General features: G+C 48.7%; 1 protein-coding gene across 3 annotated transcripts in view; it reads left to right on the top strand.

Annotated features, from left to right (window-relative positions):
* The window catches only part of Tns3 (tensin 3), a 246,454-nt gene that overhangs the window by 103,541 nt on the left and 122,818 nt on the right, over window positions 1–20,095 (top strand). For all 3 annotated transcript variants that reach the window (XM_052734489.1, XM_052734488.1, XM_052734487.1), the window contains 4 exons: window positions 13,430–13,482; window positions 14,547–14,718; window positions 16,392–16,442; window positions 18,774–18,896. In XM_052734489.1, coding sequence (XP_052590449.1) covers window positions 14,569–14,718; window positions 16,392–16,442; window positions 18,774–18,896 — 324 coding nt within the window. In that variant the 5' untranslated portion in view covers window positions 13,430–13,482; window positions 14,547–14,568. The remainder of the gene's footprint in view (window positions 1–13,429; window positions 13,483–14,546; window positions 14,719–16,391; window positions 16,443–18,773; window positions 18,897–20,095) is intronic.

The raw sequence follows: 20,095 nt of genomic DNA, 5'->3' as shown, positions 1-20,095 counted from the left end.
TTCTCAAGTCAATGGTTGCATTCGCCTGTTCTGTGCATTGTCCTGCTGTGGGTGATGCACCTCCTGACCGCTTCTGCTGGCCTGTCACTGTAGTGGGGACGCTTCTTTGAGGTTCCTTTGTTTCTGATGCATAATAAATGTGAACTGTTATTAGCTATTGTCCCCCCCCCCCCCCCCACTGGAATTCTAGAACTTATGCTTTGCCAACTGTCATTTTGTGCTAGGCTTGCTCGAACACATGCTCTCTCTCTCTCTGTCACCCCCTCCCCCGTATATGTAATCACACACACACACACACACACACACACACACACACACACACACACACACACACACGTGTTTTGTAAGCATGCCTGTGCAGCAGACTAGAGGTTGGTGTTGGGTGCCTTTCTCTGTTGCTCTGCCTTATTCTTCAGACGTCTCTCTTTGAGCCCAGAGATCACCAGTTTGTCTTCAGAGGGTGGCCAGCAAGCCCCAGATGCCCCTGACCTCAGGTCTTCTTGCTTACACAGCACCTACCTGATCTCCGCGCCCCTTTTATCAGGTTTTGATGGCATTCGAGGGGGGCAGCCTCTGAGTCCTTAGGACTGTATACCACCCTGTCTGTAGCCCCGTGGAATACCCTCAGTGTTTCCTCATTGGAGAAACCAAGGAAAGGACCAAAGATGGAATGGTTTTCCTGTGGCAAGGTTGGTGGCAGTCCTGGGGCTCTAGTCCCATAGGACACTCAGCAACCCGTGCTTAGGCTGTCAGGCACCCTTCGGCTGTCATTCCCATGTCCTGGGCTTTGCTGCCATCAAGGCTGCTAGGATTGGACCCAGTTCCCAGAGGTGAACATAGATACTGTGAGGAGTCAGTGTCCTGTTGTTGCCCAGTCTGACACTGTGGCTGGTAAGAGGGACAGATGGTCCTATTTAACTCCAAGCCCCTGCTGTTCTTTCTGCCCCCTGCTTGAAGTAGGGGGTGGGGGTACCCCAGCTCACCTTAGTGCAGCACCCCTGTCTCCCCTCTGCCCTGGAAGCAGATCCATTGCCTTCCAGGGGAGCGGTCCCCCTAGAGCCCATGAGGCTGCTGATCCCTGTCTCTTCCCTGTCATGTTTCTGAGTGAAGTGTTTCATTTTCCCATGAAATTCTAAAGCAGAACAGTAGTGCATGGAGATTAGTTATGAAATAAACACACAACCCTCACTGTCGGCTTATGGGATGTGACTGACCCTGCCATAAAAAGTCGTTTGAACAGCTGCCGCGGCACTTCTGACCGCGGCACTTCTGACGGCCTCAGACAAGGACAACCTGGCTGATTGCTGTCTTGCTCTTAGCCAGGTGATAGATCAAGCCTTGCTTGGCCTTTAAAGTCCCAGCTGTCACCGAGCTCTGTGTTCCTGGCCAAGATCTCCCTTTGTGTTCTGGCCTGCAGGCAACTGGGGACGAGCAGAGCGTGTACCTGCCCTAAGCCAAGCTTCAGAAGGACTTTTGTTTCTGTTCTGACTACCTGGTCTCTGACCCTGGTTTTCTGAAGTTTTTTCTTGGTTTGTTTTTATTTTAAAAATTTTTGATTGATCGTATTGAGTTCATTGATGAGCCCTCTCCACTTCTATTTGGAGTATGGTGGAGCAGAGGCCAAGGAAGGAGAAGAGGATCAGGGAAGCCAGTTGGGAGGCAGGCAGGTGCCAACCAGGCTCTGCTAGGTCCTCCAAGAGACTTCCAGCAAAGTTTTCTCCAGGAGAGCGCTGCCCCTGCTCCTTAGGAGAGGGGTTCCTCTGTGGGCTGTTCTGAGGGGCTCTACAGAAGGACACAGTTAGCCCCACCTCCTGAGGCTGGCACACAGCGGCTCACAGACCAACAGGCAGCCCTTCCTGGTCTGCCAGCTCTCCCCAGTCAGCACTGATCTTGTTGTGTAGGCCCCTGGCAGGCTGGCCCACAGCCTCGGGCTCACAGCGTCCTTGCCAGTGTGCAAGCATGCGTGCATACGTGCTCGCCTCACACACTTGCCCACAGCTCCTGGCTGAGGTTCTGGAGCCTCCCACAGTTGCAGGGCCCTCCCGCCTGCTGGAGGACGCTGGTGTCCTCCTCTAGGCTCAGGACAGAGGCCTTAGTGGGAAGAGGGGCATTGGCAGAGTGGCAGGAGGAGCCAGAGGTGATGCCATTCAGAGCAGCTGCTTCAGGAAGGAGAAGTAGCCCCGTGGCCCCACGACTGAGCACAGTGAGTTCCTTGTCCTTGGCTGCCCCCTCCTCTGCCAGCCGTACCCCAGCCCCAGGTTATTCAGTGCAGAGAGGACGTGGACCATTATGTTGTCTTGTGTATGTGCCCATCTCTGTCTCCCTGGTCAGCACTGGCCTCCTCCACACGTGTGTGCCTTCCTCTGCACCGCTGTTCCATATGGCTGTAGACCTTCTGACTGGGGCCAGCTCACTGGCAGTATTGAGCTACAAATGATCATACATGTAATCTCAGCAAGCCGCTTCTGGGAGTTGAACTCAGAGACAAAGCTGAGCATCTGAAGGAGTGTACTTTTATCTGGCAGTTTCTACCATTGCTGCTCATGTTAAGACTATTGAGGGGAGAAAATGAAGTTGGGCAATTCTGTTAACTCGCTTCTTGCGTTCTCCTGAAAATAGAAATGAGAGTCTAATTGGCAGTGGAACATAAAATCATCCCACGCCCTTCTCCCTCGGAAGGAGAGACTGTGGTCAAGGCTGATCTGTCTAGGGAACTTCTGCTAGATTACTAGTGAACGTCCACTAGACCACCTAATATGGGTAAATGCATTTCAGGAGCTCAGTACCTGATGGGCATGTGAGTGAAATGTCTGGGTCTGTAGCTCATGCTTAATTATTATTTATGCTAATAGTGGTATTGTGCACTTAGCACCCCACAGCCTCTTGTGATTTCCCTTATTTAATGTTAACAAGGTAGTTTTGCCTTTCCTTAACAAATGAAGGAACCAATTCACACAGAGGGAGTGCTTTCCACTAGGTCGGGCAGCTAGTTAAATAGAAGAGCCGGCTTCAAATAGCCCTTTGGCTTCCCAAGCTTGCCCCCACATCCTGTGTCTTGCATATAGGGAGGCAGAAGGTGGGTGCCTTCATTCTGAGTGCAGCTGGGGCCTTTGGGAAAGGCTGGCCATGGTTCCTGCCCTTGCTAGGGAGGCAGAGCAGCTGTGGGGTGGTGAAGTGTCTCAGCCCAGACACTGAGTAAGTCCCCCCACCCCCAGCCCAACACTGTGGTTTGTGCCGGTCACCAGCTGTGTAGCCAGCTTCCTGGTACTCTTGGCCATGGCTGCCATTGTTCCTTCTCACAGAGCCATGCACACTGCCGGTTGTCTGTGCCGGCTGGACTGTTGGGAACAGTGCAGAGGCCTGATGACACAGGATGTGCCGTTTGCTGCCCACTCAAGCCTAGATTTCCTTCCATGGCATCAAGCAGAGGACTTTTTGTCATCTCCCTAACTATGTGGGGAAGACGTAGCCGGTCCTGGCTGTCCTGAGCCCCCATTGGCTCTGACAGAATCTGCTGTATCTGCCCTGGTTGGTGCCTCTTTGGCTAGCGCAGCAGAGAGGGACCATGACCTATGATCCAGGATACTGCACTGCATAGGGAGACAGTCACCAAGGAGGATAGTGAATAGTCCTGAGGCAGCCTGATTGAGGGTGGAGAACCTGCAGCCAGCCCCCAGTAGGCTCAGCATACTGACCTGAGTCACGCAGCTCCGCTGAGCTGCCTGATGTCCAGTGCTGAAATGGAAATGCAGTCCTCACGCCACTTAGAACGGCTGGGTGGCTGGACACAGTAGGGTCTGTGTCCATTTCCTCTTTCTTTCGCAGGTCCTGTGTGTATGGTGGGCCTATGAGGCGCACTGGCCAAAGGCTGAGAGGCCGCAGGGGACCACATTCAATGCCTCTGCAATGTCAGCATGCAAGTGCAGTGTGCAGAAAGGAATTTACACAGTTGGTGTGAGGGCGTGTGTGAATCGGTGGTGGGAAGTGCTTGATATGTGTGAGGTTCTGGATTCTATACACAGACAGACAGACAGACACACACACATGCACACACACACATACACACACACACACACACACACACACACACACACACACACACACACACACACAGGTCCATAGATCCACAGATCCACAGAGTATTTCCATGTAGCTATAGTCAGTGTAAGAATCGACTATGGTAAAAGAGAAGATACAAACAAAACCCTGACTTGTTAGGACAGGGAGACCAGGCACCCCTTTGTTGTAAAGATGTTGTGTGGCTGAAGAGATGAAACCTCAAAGAGTTCTTGGAGTTAGCAGTAAAACTTGGATTTGTGGGTTTAGAGCATACCAGGCTATGCACAGCGTGTGCAAAGGCCCTGGGGTAGGAGAAGCAGGGAACTGAGGTAGCAGCACAGAATGACTGGGGACTACCTCAGGGGGGCAGCTCACTGGTACCTCGGTGGCCATACTGAGTGTCCGCTCTTTACCCTGTGACAACAGGACATTCACCTGTGAAAGATGCTTTGCTGGAAGTGTGCACAGTCATTAACTAGAACATATCATCTTTAACTGCCCTGTGCAGGTTGTGTGCTGTAGGTGAGCTGCTTCCCAATGGATTCCCCATCAGTTGAGTGTACCCTTCCAAGACTCCTTTGAAGGTCCTGCTGTCACTCCTTGGCCTTCCCCTCCCAGGAGGGTGCCTGCCCACTGAGACTTTTTCTAGAGTCCCTCTCTTTTTCTGGGGCACTGATACATTTCTAGAGAAATCCTTACTGGAGACAGCAGTCATGCATTTATGTATTCTGTGCCAGGCACAGGTGGGAAGGTGCAGCAGGCCACACTGCTTTGATTCTTGTAAGGAAGGACTTCACTTGAGAAGATGATTGTCATTATTTAATAACCTATTTTTAGGGACAAGGAGCCTGAGGTCCATTGATGGTGAGACACTGACCCATATCAACTCTGCAGAAACAGTTGTTCACACTCATTCTGCTGTTTCCTATCCTCCGTGCCTGGGTCCCTTGCTCCTTCAGGCAGTAATTGATGTTGTGCTTGTCCTGAGGGCAGCCACTACAACCAGAGTCATTGAGAGTGGAGGGTATGGTCCTGGACGACTCTGCATTGATGATACCCAGGGTTGGACGGGACTCAGTCCACCAGGGGCTGGCATGGGTAAATAGCATGGTGAGATGCACCGTCTTCTTGACTCTGCTGCAGCCCTTGTGGCCACCTACCTGGCCTGGCTGCTGTGTCATTTGCGCTGCTAGGTGGTCTCTGAGCACCACTTGTCACAGAAAGCCCTTAGGACACCTGAATGTTCTATTTGAAGAAGGGTATTGAGCATCCACCAAGACGCAGCTTGCCTGGCAGCCATGGCTCTGCATGGATGTTGGTGTCCTTAGATGCAATGGTAATCTAGCCTCAAAGTCATAAAGGCATCTCTCCCCTGGGGTGTGTCTCAAGACCCATGATACTTGGGATTGCAGAAAAATATACACTGTGGTTTTTTGTTGTTGTTGTTGTTATAGATAGCTTGTGAGGTTGACACAATAATAGCAATTAATAATAAACAGGAACAGTCACAACATCATTATTCTGTACAAATTATGTGACAGTGGGGTTTCTCTCAAAATGTGATAGTGTGCTGTGCTGACTTTTCTTTGACGCTGAGGACCTTGGCTACCTGTCTGAGGTTGCCCGATCCTGTGTAATGACGGATGTTTTGTGCTTTTAGTAGAGACAGGGAGCTGATGGCTGTTATACTCTTCCTGGTGCAAGGTCCCTGGCCATGGGCTGAACATAAGCATGGACCTTGACTCTGAACTTGGTTTTGCCCTATCCTGAGCATTTCTGGGGAAGGAGACGTTGGGTACATCCCAGTATATCACGAAGCCAGGGGAAAACAATTGCATTGCGATAGTATCGTCAGACAAGTGCTGGGCATTTTTTTACTTTGTTCCTTGAATAGGCCAGTAGGCAAAGGAGTCCTTGTCCCATTCCGCTTATGAGCCCATGTGGGCTCAGGCATGTTTCTGCCTGTGGTCCGACAGCTACCAGGCTGTGGGGAGATGGTGCATAATCGCACTCAGGGCTCCTTGCTGCCAAATTCTGCCACTGTCCCATGATTCTGATTGGACACAACACTGCCAATAGACAAAAGCAAAGCCAAATCCTTGTGCATCCACAGGCTCTTCTTTTGGGCCTGGGGTGTGTGACATCCCCAGACCTCACCTCTAAAGAGGATCGTTGGTGAGCAGGCTTAGCCCGCCTTATCCTTCGTGGAGGATGGGATGCCCTAGGCAGCCTCAAGTTTCTCCTCAGAGTGAGTAGGACTCTGTTTGCCCTCATTCTTGGGTCAGTTGGGCTGTGGGGATGTTGGGTGACTATGTGTGTGCCTCGTGTATGTCCTGGTGTCTAGCTGGTGTCCGACATGGTGTTCAACAAGCGGTTTTGGAGAGGATGACTCTGGAAACGTTTTGGTGGCGGTTCCCTGGGGCCTTGCCCATGGCCTTCTCATGCGTAGCCGTAACGCCGCCACCGCCACCCGCCACTGCCAGCACCACCCTCCCTGTATACACACCAACCTCCTCTTCCTACAAGGGATGTACTCATCTCTCCCTAGGTCTGCACCAAATGTGAGACATCTGAATCTGAGCTCCTCCTTCCTGGGAACGGAGCCATGGTTTGACCTTGCAGAAAAAGCCACCTTAGTCACTGAGGTCGTTCCACTCTGCCATGCCGGTTGACGTGGCCACTCTCTGGCCTTGCGTGTGGGGTATGGCAGGGTGCCTGGTGAATGGGCATTCACTTCAGACATTGTGTGCTACAGGATGCTGCATTACAGGTGTTGTATGTCAGGGACAACGCTGCAGGACACCACGGTGTAGCCTGGTGCAATGGCCAGTGTACTTCCTGGGCGGTCAGCCTGGGAACAGCTGTTTTCCCCACACAGGCCCTGTGTGGATTCCTAACCTAAAGTGAGGTTTGGTTAGGCGTAGCCTTGGGATGTGATAACAGTGTGGCCAGAGGGGCTTTCTTTGGGGTACAGGGGCCCTAATGGACCCATGTAAAGCCTGTGTCCTTGAAGGTGGGACTGGTGGTTTATCCTACATAGCAGGATGTCTTTGCTTCCCTGCCATCTGGCTTGTGTTCCCCTGTCCTGCCCGACGCATATGTAGCATGCACAGATCCTGTGATGTGTCCACACAGAATCTCATGACCCACAGGGTCACTGTCCTCTCTTGAGAGAGAGGTACCTGGGTCTATAGTTACGCCTGGGAAGCTGCTGTTGCTGCATCTGCTTCAGATGATAAGAAATATCACCTTTAACAGGAGAAATCAGCTTGAATTACTTTGAAAAGTTATTTATTCTTAAAGTGTGTGTGTGTGTGTGTGTGTGTGTGTATACACACATGTGTGCATGGGTGCTTATGTGTCACTGTGTGTAGAGGCCAGAAGAGGACATTGGGTCCCTTGGAACTAGAGTTTCAAGCTGCCTGATGTCACTACTGAATTTAGGTCCTGGGAGAGCAGTAAGCACACTTAACTGCTGAGCTGTCTCTCCAGCCCCCCCCCAAACAAATTACAAATGCTCAGATTAAATTCTTGATCACATTCTTCTTCGTATCTTATTTGTGGGTGTCTGGGCTAGCCTGGCCCCCACGTGCTTTCTCAGCAGCTGTTATTTTATAAGAAGACAGTGGTGGACCACAGTGGTTGGGCCAGGATGAGCCCTGGAGCTGGGCTGGGGAGAATGCAGTAAAGGACGGAGCAGCCGGAGCAGGGTGACCTTGGCAAGGATGCCTGGCACAGGTTTGACCTTCACTGTGGGTCCTGCCTTACCTCCCCCACTCTTCCTTCTCTCTGCACCTGTGAATGGTGATGACTGGGCTAAGTACCTGCCAGACAGGTGAGAGACTCTGCCCAACTGGAGTTACCACCTGAGGCAGGAAACCTTGTGCACGCCTCTTGTGGGAGATCTGGTCATTGCCAGCACTGGCTCATGGTCAGTCTTCCCCAGGAAGTTTCTGGGGACAGAGTAGCAGCCAGAGCAAGACCTCACCATGCATGTCTTCAGGACAGGGTATCCAGGGGTTGTGACTGCGGCTTCCCTGTGTGGTTCTAGGTATAGAAACTTCACATGCTGATGTGGAACATGAGGCTAGTGGTAACTTTGAAAAGATTTTGGTTTGGCCTCTAGGAGCTGCTGAGTACTGAACACAGCTTGCAGGCAACCAGGCCTGGGCTGGGTTTCCACAGGATGCAAGTAGGTAGCACACACAGGACTGGAGCTTGGGGTATCCAAGTGCATTGAACTCTCTGTGACCACAGATCATGGTTCAGAAGTATGTTAAGACTAGATTAGAATTGGATGGGGCCCGGCTGGGCCTCTCCTTCCTGCCTCATTCCCTCAGATAGACGTGATGGAAGATGTTCCTTTGTGCGTTGTGGTGAGTTCCCAAATGGGAGGCACGTTGTGTGGCCCTTCAAGTGGTTGGACATTTTATGAAATCTATGTAGTTCAACTCAGGTTGGGCTTAGGGGGGTGGAGATGGTGTAATAAATAGTCTCTTCCTCTTGGCATCATCCTCTGAAATTATATAGTTGTCAATTAAAAAAAATTGTCAGTAGCTGTAATGTGCAAGATTTCAGATTGTGAGCAATTACTATACCATGGGATCAATGTGTGTGGCACCATGCTGAATCCATACGTGCTGGAATAGGACTGTCTGCCTCAGACGCCTTCCTCACTCTGGTGTGAACGGGTCCTGGGTCCTCACGGACACCCTCACATCTAGAGATCCATCATCCTTTCTTCCAGCCTCCTTGTACTAGGGAGGGTGAAACTCACCATACATGTCATGTGGATACCAGTTCTTTTTTATTTTTTTTTTTTTTGTGGGGTGGTGGTGGTGGTAATGGTGAGGAGTGGTCTCAGTAATAGTTCCTCTTGGCCTGTAACTCATTCTGTATCCCAGGCTGACTTCAACAGATCCTGCCTCAGCCTTGCCAGGGCTAGGATTCCAGGCCTGCCTACCATGCCTGGCTCCAGTGCCCACATCTAACAGTCGCACATTCTCCATGTGGGTGTAAACTTAAAATGAAGGTCAGCGGGAGAACTAAGTGGTTTGGCCAGTGAACCTTATTGTGCTTTTTGATAAAGTACAAGGCTGTGTGGTGTGACTCATGGTAAAATGATAAGTACGATTTAAATTCTGAAAACTATAGGATGCTTGAAGAACTTGGGTGTGGGGGGTGTTTTAGTCTGCTTTTGTTGCTAGGTGTGACCGAATGCCACAGCCTAGGTAATTTATATAGAACAAACACTTGTTTACTTCTTGAATTTCATTCTAAAAATACTTATTTTTATTTTATGTGTACATGTTTTGCTTGCGTGTATGTGTATGTACACCGTGTGTCTGGTGCCCACAGAGGCCGTCAGCTCTCCTGGAACAGGAGTTACAGGTTGTGGCTGCCATGTGGGTGCTGGAATTAAGGCCAGGTCCTCTGCAAGAGCAGCAAGCCCTCTTAACCACTGAGTCATCTCTCTGTCCCTGGAATGAACATTTATTTAGTTCATGGTTCTAGGGGTGGAGAGGTCCACGCTAAAGGGCTGTCTAGTAAGGGACTACTTTGAAAAGGTCCTTTTGAGATTCCACCTCAAACTTGGATTGTGGAGTTCACAGTGTCCAGTGCCAACCACTACTCTGTGGGACTGACAGGCCTTCTTGCTGGTAGGGTCTCTTCAGTCTCGCAGTAGCAGAGGGTGTCACATGGTAAGAGGAACACATCACGAGGCAGCAGTAAAGGGATTCTTATGGGAGGGACCCTGGAGACGACCCGTTAGCCTTTTAATCCATGAATGTCTTAGTCACAAATGAAGACAGAATAATCTCTCCAGATTTAAGCAAGGATTAATCTCAGCCTGAGTCTTAGTGAGGACAAGCCATATTCAGATCATAGCTTTGGTTCTAGCATGGTGCACCCAAGTGAGCAAATGGACCTGGGGTGTTGGTATGGTCAGGTGTAGAGACCAGGACAGTTTTATCCATCATCAATGAGCAACATGGGTCAACCCATGACATTTTCCACTCAGAGGTCTGTTGAAATCTTGATAGATAGAACATTCTTCCTTTTTGTTATAAATTCAGCATTTTGTTTGCAAAGAGCCCTTCCTGATTATAGGAAGCAGAAGCCTGTCTGAGGTGCTGTAATTTTAGTCTTACACACATAGGGTTTCTGTGTTGTTTTTTTCTCTGCCTTCTTGGAGAGCTCACTTCTGCATTCCGTTTGGCCCCGTGACTGCTGCATCACAAAAGAAGCAGTGAGAAATCCAGCCTGTGTTTTAACAAGATTCCTGGTCTTTTGGTTAGCAATTGAGGCTAATGGTTCCATGTGGATGGATGGAACAGAGCATTCAATCCTGCCCTTGTTACAGAAGAAATTGGTGCTTAGGGCAGTGGCTGAGTCCAGGCCTACAGCATCTCCAGAGCCAAAGTCTTAGTGCCAAGCCTTCATTCATGTGTTTATTCTGCAGTTATAAAGTGATGCCCCCACATGTGGGGTCACGTGTCCTTCAGCAGAGTGGTGACATCCTCCAGCAGGGTGGTGATGCCTTCCAGTTGAGTGGTGGTTACATTATCTGGAAATATGACAAGACCCTGTCCCAGTGTCAGTGATTTTGATTACCCACTGAGATTGGTATGGAGTTCAAAGGGAGACACAGTAATTTCTGGAAACCTCCTCTGTGGGGGGTGGGTGGGTAGGTGGAATTAGGCCTATGAGGGGGTAAGGATGGTGGGATGGTCCTGGGCAGCAGGTCCAGGCCGTGTGGCTAGATCGCACCTGCAGGGAAGGTGCAGGGCTCCCCTGAGGCCTCCATAGCCTCTTGGCCAGGTTTGCCTGTGAGCAACTGCAGTTTGGTAGGGTCCTTGCTCCAGGTCCAAGAGCCTCAGATCCCTTTTGAGTCTCTTGACATCATCTCATTTGGAACAAAAGACAGGGAGCAGCTCTTTGGGTGGTGGGGAGAGGCTTAGATGTCACCCCGGAGACTGGCAGTGTTTCCAAGCTGACTACAGACATGGTGGCTTTCTCCTTTCCTATTCAGGTATCATATGAGTTCTTAGCAGAAAACGGAACAAGACAAAACAACAACAACAACAACAACAAAAACCCAAAAAACTACAAACCTACAGAACTATAAGAGGGAAACGGAGCAGAACTGTGTCCCAGAAAGAAACTGCTTCTCTTCCAGCTTGTATTCAGCATCCAGTCTGCATCTGCATGGATGTGGGTGTCTGTTGTGTGACTGATTCATGTCTCAATGATCCTGATTTAGGATGATTGAACTTGAGCCCCGCCCCCAATGGTGGGAAAGCGATGAGCCCCTCCACCCCGGGATGCTTGGAAACTGATGAGCATTCAGTGGAAACTGTATTGATTTGAACTTGGATCTTTTTCTGGACTTGTGCTGTATGGTATATCTCTAAAGTCTACAGTGGTAGCCACCTCTGCTCTGGTTAGCTGTGTGGTCACAACTGGACATGGGGACCTCTTTGGTGTTGCTGCCAGATTATTCTCCAGGTTAGATGTGTCAAGCTCATTTAAAAAAGTTATTAATTGTGTGTGTGTGTATGTGTGTGTGTGTGTGTGTGTGTGTGTGTGTGTGTGTGTGTGTCTGTAGGCCATGCCTGTGCAGGTACCACAGAGGCCAGAAGAGATCTGTGGAGTCACTGGAGCTGGAGGTAGAGTTTTGAGCTGCCCAGTGCAGGTGCTGGGAACTATAGGTCCTCTGGAAGATTAGGAAGCTCTCTAAACTGCTGAGCTATCTTTCCAACCTTTAAACTCAGTTTTGTTTTATGGTGTTTTCCACTTCGGGTGGGTTTCTCGGGGACCCGCTCCATTGTTAATGAGATGAGGTCCGGAGCTTGGACAGGACCCATTGGCTATCATCTTCTTAGGATGTGTTTCTACTGTAGAGCATCCATGGCACCTGTGCAGTTTCCTAGTCACAACTCTTTGCCGTTTGCCCTTTGTAGTTACGTAAACACTGTCTACATGTCCTGTGCCACACACTCTGGGTCAATTGTTTTAGGATCCCTCTTGAGGACTGATGGGTCCTAAATACTTGTCGTATCCACTCACAGTGTCCTCAAATCAGGACCCAGTTGACCTATCAGCAGCACTTGTACAAAATCTTCTTAGAAGTTTCTGTTTCTTGTATTCTAATAAATACAAATTCTGTTCTGAGGTCATCTAGTCTGAGTCTCGAGTTCAATTCCCGCCTTCTGTTGAGGGACATCAGGATCTCCCTGGAGTCTTTCACAGATTCAAGGGTACAAGAGTGGATTGGGAGGACAAGAGGGCAGGTTCCAGAGGCAGAAGGACTCCCCCGGCTGGATGTGTGTGCAGTAAAGACTATGGTTACTTGGGGCTAGACAGAGTTCCAAGCTATGATATGGAGCATGCCAGTGACCCCTAAGGGCTTGGGGGTGGGATGGGGGCCTGGCCCTGTCATCTACTGAAGAGAGGAGCAGCCTCCACTATCCTAGGGAGAAGGTGCTATGGAGTACAGCCACTTGAATGTTCTGGATACCTTGATGTCCAACATAGGGTGTGGATTCTAGCCTCCGCCCCAGGGTTTCCTATTTTGGGTTTCTGGTTTCCTGAAGGCTTTGAGTTGGGATGATTTTGGGAAAGAGCTTTCTTGACCTGTTTGTACCATTTATTTTCTATCCCTACAATCACACTGAGTATGTGTGTGGGGGAATCCAGATATAAATTAGAATTAAGGATGTATCATGCTTCTGATTGTTTGTGGGGTGGAAGTTCACAAGGCTGTGCCCCAAACAGGCTCTCTGCCTCTTAGTACAATGTCGCCCCATGTCACCAAATAATGGGGTAGGGAGAGTACTTCGCAGTGCCATGGAGGGGGATGCCTAGGCGTGTATGTGACCTAGGTGTGTAACCCTTATATGCCCACTGTGAACTGGGATTAGAACCTGAGGATTTTTTCTCCGTTTGGTGTATGTTTAGATTTATCACTACTGAGAGTTGCTGTACACATTTATGATGAGCAACCATGGCAGAGATTGATGGGGGTGACGTTCTTCTATACCACATCAAAGTCTCCTGTATGTGCTGAGTTTGTGGCCGCCCAGTCCTGGAGAGGGGGTGGTCTCACCATCCCCTGCCTGATGGCCTTCCATGGAATTGTGACATTGGGCAACCCCAAATCCTCTGATATGCTACACACCTTCCCGGGTGATAAGGGAGGTGGGAGTGACAGTGTTTACTTACCATTGATGATTAAGCTGTGGGACAGCTGTCTTTTTTCCTCCTGGTGATGGTGGTGGCGGCAAGGCTGGGTAGTTGGTCTAAGTGCCATTTGGGCTGGTATGTAAGGAAATCAATCTCAAAAGGATTTGTGTTTTGATATTTGCAGGCTCCTGAAAGTTCCACCCCACCTGCTGCTCTCCGCTGTGACAAGCCTTCAAGGTGAGTGTTCCTCTGGGAAAGAAGCTCATTCCTAAGCCCCTGGCCACAGGTTGGGGGTGGTCACCAGAGAGGAGACTAGGACATTCTATTACTTATTCTGTAATAATCATGTTGTTTGGAGGCATGCGAGGGATTAGACACACAGACTGGTTCATGCTAGGCAAGTGCTCTACCATGGAGCACCCCAGCCCGCCCCCCAACTACTGTTTTTAAGAATGAATCATCAGCCGGGCTGTGGAGGCGCACGCCTTTAATCCCAGCACTCGGGAGGCAGAGCCAGGTGGATCTCTGTGAGTTCAAGGCCAGCCTGAGCTACCAAGTGAGTTCCAGGAAAAGGCGCAAAGCTACACAGAGAAACCCTGTCTCAAAAAACAACAACAACAAAACAAAAAAGAATGAATCATCAAAGGCAAAACATCTCATTTATAACCATTTCTGATTTTATATTGTGGAAACATCTTGTCTTTTGGTAGACAGTGATATTGACATCTGGTTGTATGACGTCAGTAGTGAGGAATGGGTAGGCATGCCTCAGGGAATAGCCACTTGCTAGCAGGGGCCAGGAGAGGTGGCCTTCAGCCCAGTCAGTTGCAGAACTTTTGGGAAGCACCTCTTTATGGTCTGAGATCGCCGTAAGAGTTCACATTACTATCATTATTATTATTATTATTATTATTACTGTTAATGTTCTTAGTGTTTAATTTGGTTCATTTAAAAAAAAATTGAAACTCTTTTATGACCATGTTTGATGAATAAGATGGAAAAGAAAAAAATCTTTGAAAATGCTTAAACAAGTCAACTGTAAAAAAACAAATTATGGTATTGAATGCTTGCACTCTTCTCCAAGCTTCTCCTCTGCATATTCCCAGTAGTTAGGGCCTTGCATCTGCTCAGTCTTGACCTGCCATAGATCTGTGTACCCTAGTGCATGGGGAACAGTGTAGATGGACTGTAATGAGGCTCTCGGGAAGCTGCTGCTCCCATCTCTCTCCTGAAAACCCCAGGGGGAGCGTTCATCCCTTTTCCTGTTGTCCTTTTACTGACTGCCTCCTCCTCTCCTGCAGGCCCCTGGTTCTGAGTCCAGCCATGGAGGACAGCCATGAACTGGACCTTACCTATGTCACGGAGCGGATCATCGCAGTGTCCTTCCCTGCCGGTTGCTCAGAGGAGTCCTACTTGCACAGCCTGCAGGAAGTCACACGCATGCTCAAGTCGAAGCATGGGGACAACTACCTGGTGAGTGGGCAGGACAGCCACAGCGTGGCAGAGGGGCTCGAGACAGGGGTCCTGAGGAGGGAGCATGTGAGGGCCAGGTATGTGTATGTGCCTTGCTAACAAAGGGGGACGGTCTTGGGGTCTGGAACCCAACTCAAGAGTCTAGGAAGTGGGAGTTGGCCATGTGCTCTGTGCTTCCACTGTAAGCTTTGCTCTTATTGGTTGTGCCATGGGCTGTGACAGTTGACTGTAGGGGTGGCTGCTGCCCCTGTCCAGCACGGATCACGGCTTCTGGCTCCTAGGATTGTAGGCATTCCTAGTCAGCTACCCCTGGCTAATGCCAGGTGGTATCCCTGGTGTCAGGAAGCAGCCCTATCCCCTCCTGCTGTCCAGTACATTGGACAGGCAAGAGGGTGGGTGCCCAAGAAACAAGAGCAGTCATGGGGGCAGGCATAGGCAGCCCTGATTTCACAACATGTGTGCTGTGAGGGGGACCGTATTTGAGGAGAAGTAGACAGTGGCTTTGCACACGCCTCTCTGACTGGCCCTGTTCTCTTCCAGGGCTACCAGCCCCACAGAGCCTCTTTCTGCTGCTGTAATCACTGCTTAGATTACATCGACAGCTTCTAGCACCTTCTCTCATGCTGCCGCCTTATCTCAGGAGAGCTAATCTTACAAAGCCAACAAGGAGGTTATTGTCACCCTTAGCAGCCTTCTCCCACGGGTAGACTCAGGGCTAGGCTCAATGGGGACTAGCTGTTGCTTCCAGCATAGTCTTTTCATGAACTGCCTGTGACCTCTTCCAGCACTTGGACTCCCTGAAGTCCCGCCTGGTTGTGGGTAGGGGAGTAGCATCCTAGCCCCCAAGATGGCTACACCTTTCATGAAGCCCCTCCAGAGCTGCCTCTGCCTTCACAGTGTAACCTCTTCGGGACCAGGGCTCCTCCAGTGGGAAGCTGTGCCCAGACCAATCTCTTTCTTCCCACACTTCCCAAGGAGACAGCTGAGGGCATTCCAAACCCAGAAACCTTTTAGGGAAGGCAGTCACAGTGATGTAGCTGGCCAGGCCCTGGTGTCCTGTGCCCTCCAAGGAAGAGTAGCTGAGTGCTGATGATTCAAGCAGGACATGAGTGGGGCTGACACTGAGTGGGCCTGGGAGGTAACTGGGGCTGAGTTAAGGAGGAGACATGTGTCCTGTGAGGGCACAGGTGGTCTTGTGTTGGCCTTGATTCCAGATAGCTGTGGTTTGTTAGTGGCAAGCCTCCATCCAGCTCAGGCTTTTCCATACCTGGCTCCTCTACTGAGAAACCACTACTGCCTGCCCCAAGAGTGCCCCTTGTGCTGGGCAGGACCAGGAAGAGCTACTACAGATCTGTGTGCACAGACCTTGTGGTTTTAGAATGTTTGCAGATTTAAAAAAAAGCAAAACAAACAAGAAGGAAGAGTTTACCTTGCTCATTTTAGCTAACAAAAATGCTCATTTTGGTTAACAAAAGGAAAATGTTGGATTTACAGACGTCCGAGTGCGTCTGAATCTTGCTTTGTTTCTGTCCTGTGACCACACACACACATCTGTGCATTTCCATCTCCTTTTGGTCCTTGACCCTCAGAGGCAACTGTTTAAATGCAGTTGTGTGTTTTCCTTTCTCTCGGGGAACCATGCTTTGTTTACAATTATTTGTTTCCCTTCGTAGGTATTAAACCTTTCAGAGAGGAGATATGACCTTACAAAGCTTAATCCAAAGGTATGGAATTTATTTCTTCATAGTTTGACTTAGTAATAATGTAAGTGATGCATGTCTTGTTTGTGCAAACGTAGTTCTCACCGGCTTGGTGGAATATAGCTTGGTATCAAGGAATATTAACTACTGTTTATATCCTTTGGTTACTTTTAAAATTAAAAATAATAGATCCATAGGAAGTGAGGTCCTGTAAACCTTTCACTTTGGCTCCATCAGTGACAGCAACTTGTAATACTTACACATTTTCAGATGAGGTCCAGCATCCCTCATTTGAAAATCTGAAGTCCTAGCTACTCGATAGCTAAAACTTGGCCTGGCTCAGTGGTTAAGAGCACTCAGGGCTCTTGCAGGGGATCTAAATTTGATCCTTAGCACCCACTGCAGCTCACTGCTACTGCAACTCCAGCTTCAGGGTGATCAGATGCCTCTGCTGAATGCAGGCGCTGCACTTATGTGTACATACGCTCCCCCCAACACACAAAATAAAATAACTCTATTTTTTAAAGGCAAAACTTGGTTGCATGTCAACATAACACCATGGAAGGAAAATTCCATACCCTGGAAACTACATATAGTTTATTGAAAATATTACATAAAGTTGTCTCAAGGTGCTATATGTATAGTATATGAAACAAATGGATTTATTTTGTGTTTATGTATGTGTCCTGTCTCTTAAGATACATATATGTGCAGATATCCCAGAATTTGAAACAGACAAAAACCCAAACCTGTCTGGCCCAATGTGATTTGGAGAAGGGATACTTATTTATAAAACATCTGTATGTATCAGAAGCGCTGCCTCCCTGGAGCCCACAGGCTTCATTCACAACTCACTAGTTTGCATATGCATGTGCCTGTGTGTAGTTCTCTGCCACTTTAGCATGTGTGTAGATTTGTGTAGCCATCACAACCAAGGTGCGAGAGCCTTTCCATTGACGTGAGGATGTCTCTTCTGAGACCTCTCTCTCTCTCTCTTTTCTTTAAAGATTTATTTATTTATTATGTATACAGTGTTCTGTCTGCATGTATGCCTGCAGGCCAGAAGAGGGCACTAGATTTCATTATGGATGATTGTGAGCCACCATGTGGGTGCTGGGAATTGAACTTAGGACCTCTGGAAGAACAGCCAGTGCTCTTAACCACTGAGCCATCTCTCCAGCCCCCGAGACCTCTTAATAGTCACAAATATCCCCTTTATCCATGTTTATTCTTAGTAGCAAAACTTAGGGATAAAATCAGGACTGTGGGACTATGTTTGCATATATATTTCTGTATGTTGAAATGCTTTGCAACCATTAGAATAGAACAATATGGGCTGAACATCTCATAACCTGGAATAAAAATACTCTAAAATTCAAAACTTTTGGGAGTACTGTCATGCTCAAAAAGTTCAGGTTTTGTTGTATTTACCATTTTGGTTTTCCAGAATATGGATGCCCAGTTGATAAAGTCTATCAAATACTCAGAATCTGAACAAAACTCTAAACTAATTCTGACCCCAGACCTACTAGTAAAGAGTACAGTATGGAATTTTTATGTGTCTTAGTTATGCTGGGTGCACAGGAAAGGGGTCCAGAGCTTCATGGAACTACCATGCTGGTTGCCTTTGCTGTGGTCCAACCTATTGAACTCCTTTCTATTACTTTCATCCATGAAAGGGCTCTACTCATCTCATCCCCTAAAAATAGAAAATAGAAAGAGAAGCAACATCTCCATATGGCCCTCCCATGTGCGTGGCCAGAGGCAGGGCTGCTTGCTTGGGGCTTTGGCCCTTCTCAGTGGTTTTCTATGTTCATGTGCCAAAATAGAAGCAAAACTTGAAGGCGCCTCCTCATTTCTGGAGGACTCTATGTTCCTGAAGTGTGGTCTGCATGACACAGGAAACATTGGGTTCACAGAGGACCCGGTGTCCCTGAAGTGTGGTCTGCATGGCATGGGAAACATGGGGTTCACTATATTTGCCAGACTCCTTTTTAGCTTGAGAGGACAATATTTGACAGAAGTGTGGGCCACAGGCTGCTGTTCTAGATCTCGGAAGTCCTTGGATCCCTCTACAGTCAACTCCGAACCATTAACGCCTCTGAAAGCTATCTGTAGAACTGTCACCCAGCTACAAAGGAGCAGACCAGTGCCTAGGTGACGTGTGGCCTGTGGGCGATGTGGTGGCCATTATTTCCTTTCCTGTAAAGGAACCTGGCCAGATGCTCATCAGCTTTCAGAAGAGGCCCACACAACATCCCCCCTGGCCCCCAAGTAGATTATGTCACTATGAGATTACCACAGAACGGGCTGGGAAGTGGAAACTGAGGCATCTCTCTTCTCTCTCTCTTGCAGATCATGGATGTGGGCTGGCCTGAGCTGCATGCACCACCTCTTGACAGGATGTGTACCATATGTAAAGCCCAGGAGTCCTGGCTGAACAGTGACCCCCAGCATGTGGTCGTCATCCACTGCAGGGTGAGTGTTCCTGCTCCCACAGACTCTGGAGGTCCAGCTGGACTTCTAGCTTTTAAGGAGCCACATGGGTTAAGATCGGTGCTGGTCACAGGCACCAGCTGATTTTCTTGGAAACCACTGTGGTTCCAAGGTGATGGTCAGCTGGGGTGACATGCTCCATGTAGGTATGCATTTTAGATTTCCTATTCATTGTAAAATAAAATAAAATAAAATAAAGATAAAATAAAATAATATAAAATAAAATAAAAAATAAAATAAAATAAAATAAAATAAAAAGAATCCCCAAGCCCACAGTTCGGCTTTAGAATTAATTCATAGGTCTGAGGTTTCTAGTATCATTAGACTTTTTAAAACCCCCTTCTAGCCATTCCATTCTACTTGTTCACTCTGAATATTAATGAAATTGAAATGGATTGTATGTAATATGACTGGAAACATATGGGCCATCAAAGATGAAAACGCCATCTAGCTATTCCACCTCCCCTTCCTTAAGTGAGTCTGGCCTCTCTTTGGGTAGGTGTCCAGTTTATGGACTTGTGATGATTCCTTTTCGTTACCCACTGTAGGGCACTCATTGCTTTAAACCGCTTTCGAAATACCCAGAAAATGTGCCACGAGAGATAAGCTTTTAATTTGAAATTGTGGTTGCTGATGCCATCCAGAGTTCACCATCATCATGGCTGCAGGGCTGAAATCTGCTGGCTTCGCACAATGAGTGTTTCCTTTCACACATGCCCGGAGTGACTAATAGACAGACATGTCTCAGCTAGGGCAGGGGCAGAGTAGAGCTGAGCTGTGGGAGCCATTCTTCTGTTTGCTTCAAGGGCTGTGTTCTGTGTTCAACATATGCGCAAGCCATCGCCAACTTGAAAGAGGCTGTGCTTCTGGCAGGAGGGAGTGTTCTTCCACATTTTACCCCTTGTTTGAAAGTCTGTGCTGAGGAAGAGTCCCAGGAGATGTTGGTTGGGGTGAGTCTAGGATTTTTGTTAAGATTGAAACAGAGCTGGAAACCCAAAAGGCTGCTGCCTGTACTATGGCCACGAGTGCATCCCACCTACCACGTATTTTCCTACAGCCTGTGAACTAAGAGCTGGTCTGAAGGCGAAAATTCTTACAGTGTTTACACTTGGAGTCTGGCAGGAATGAAGACACACTTACTTCCCTCCCTCATCTGCTCACACTCACTGCACGACGGAGAA

The sequence above is a fragment of the Peromyscus californicus genome, unplaced genomic scaffold, assembly GCF_007827085.1.
Source record: "Peromyscus californicus insignis strain IS unplaced genomic scaffold, ASM782708v3 Scaffold_13__1_contigs__length_99412109, whole genome shotgun sequence".
In the NCBI taxonomy this organism is placed as follows: Eukaryota; Metazoa; Chordata; class Mammalia; order Rodentia; family Cricetidae; genus Peromyscus; species Peromyscus californicus.
This window is presented reverse-complemented; position numbering and strand designations above follow the sequence as displayed.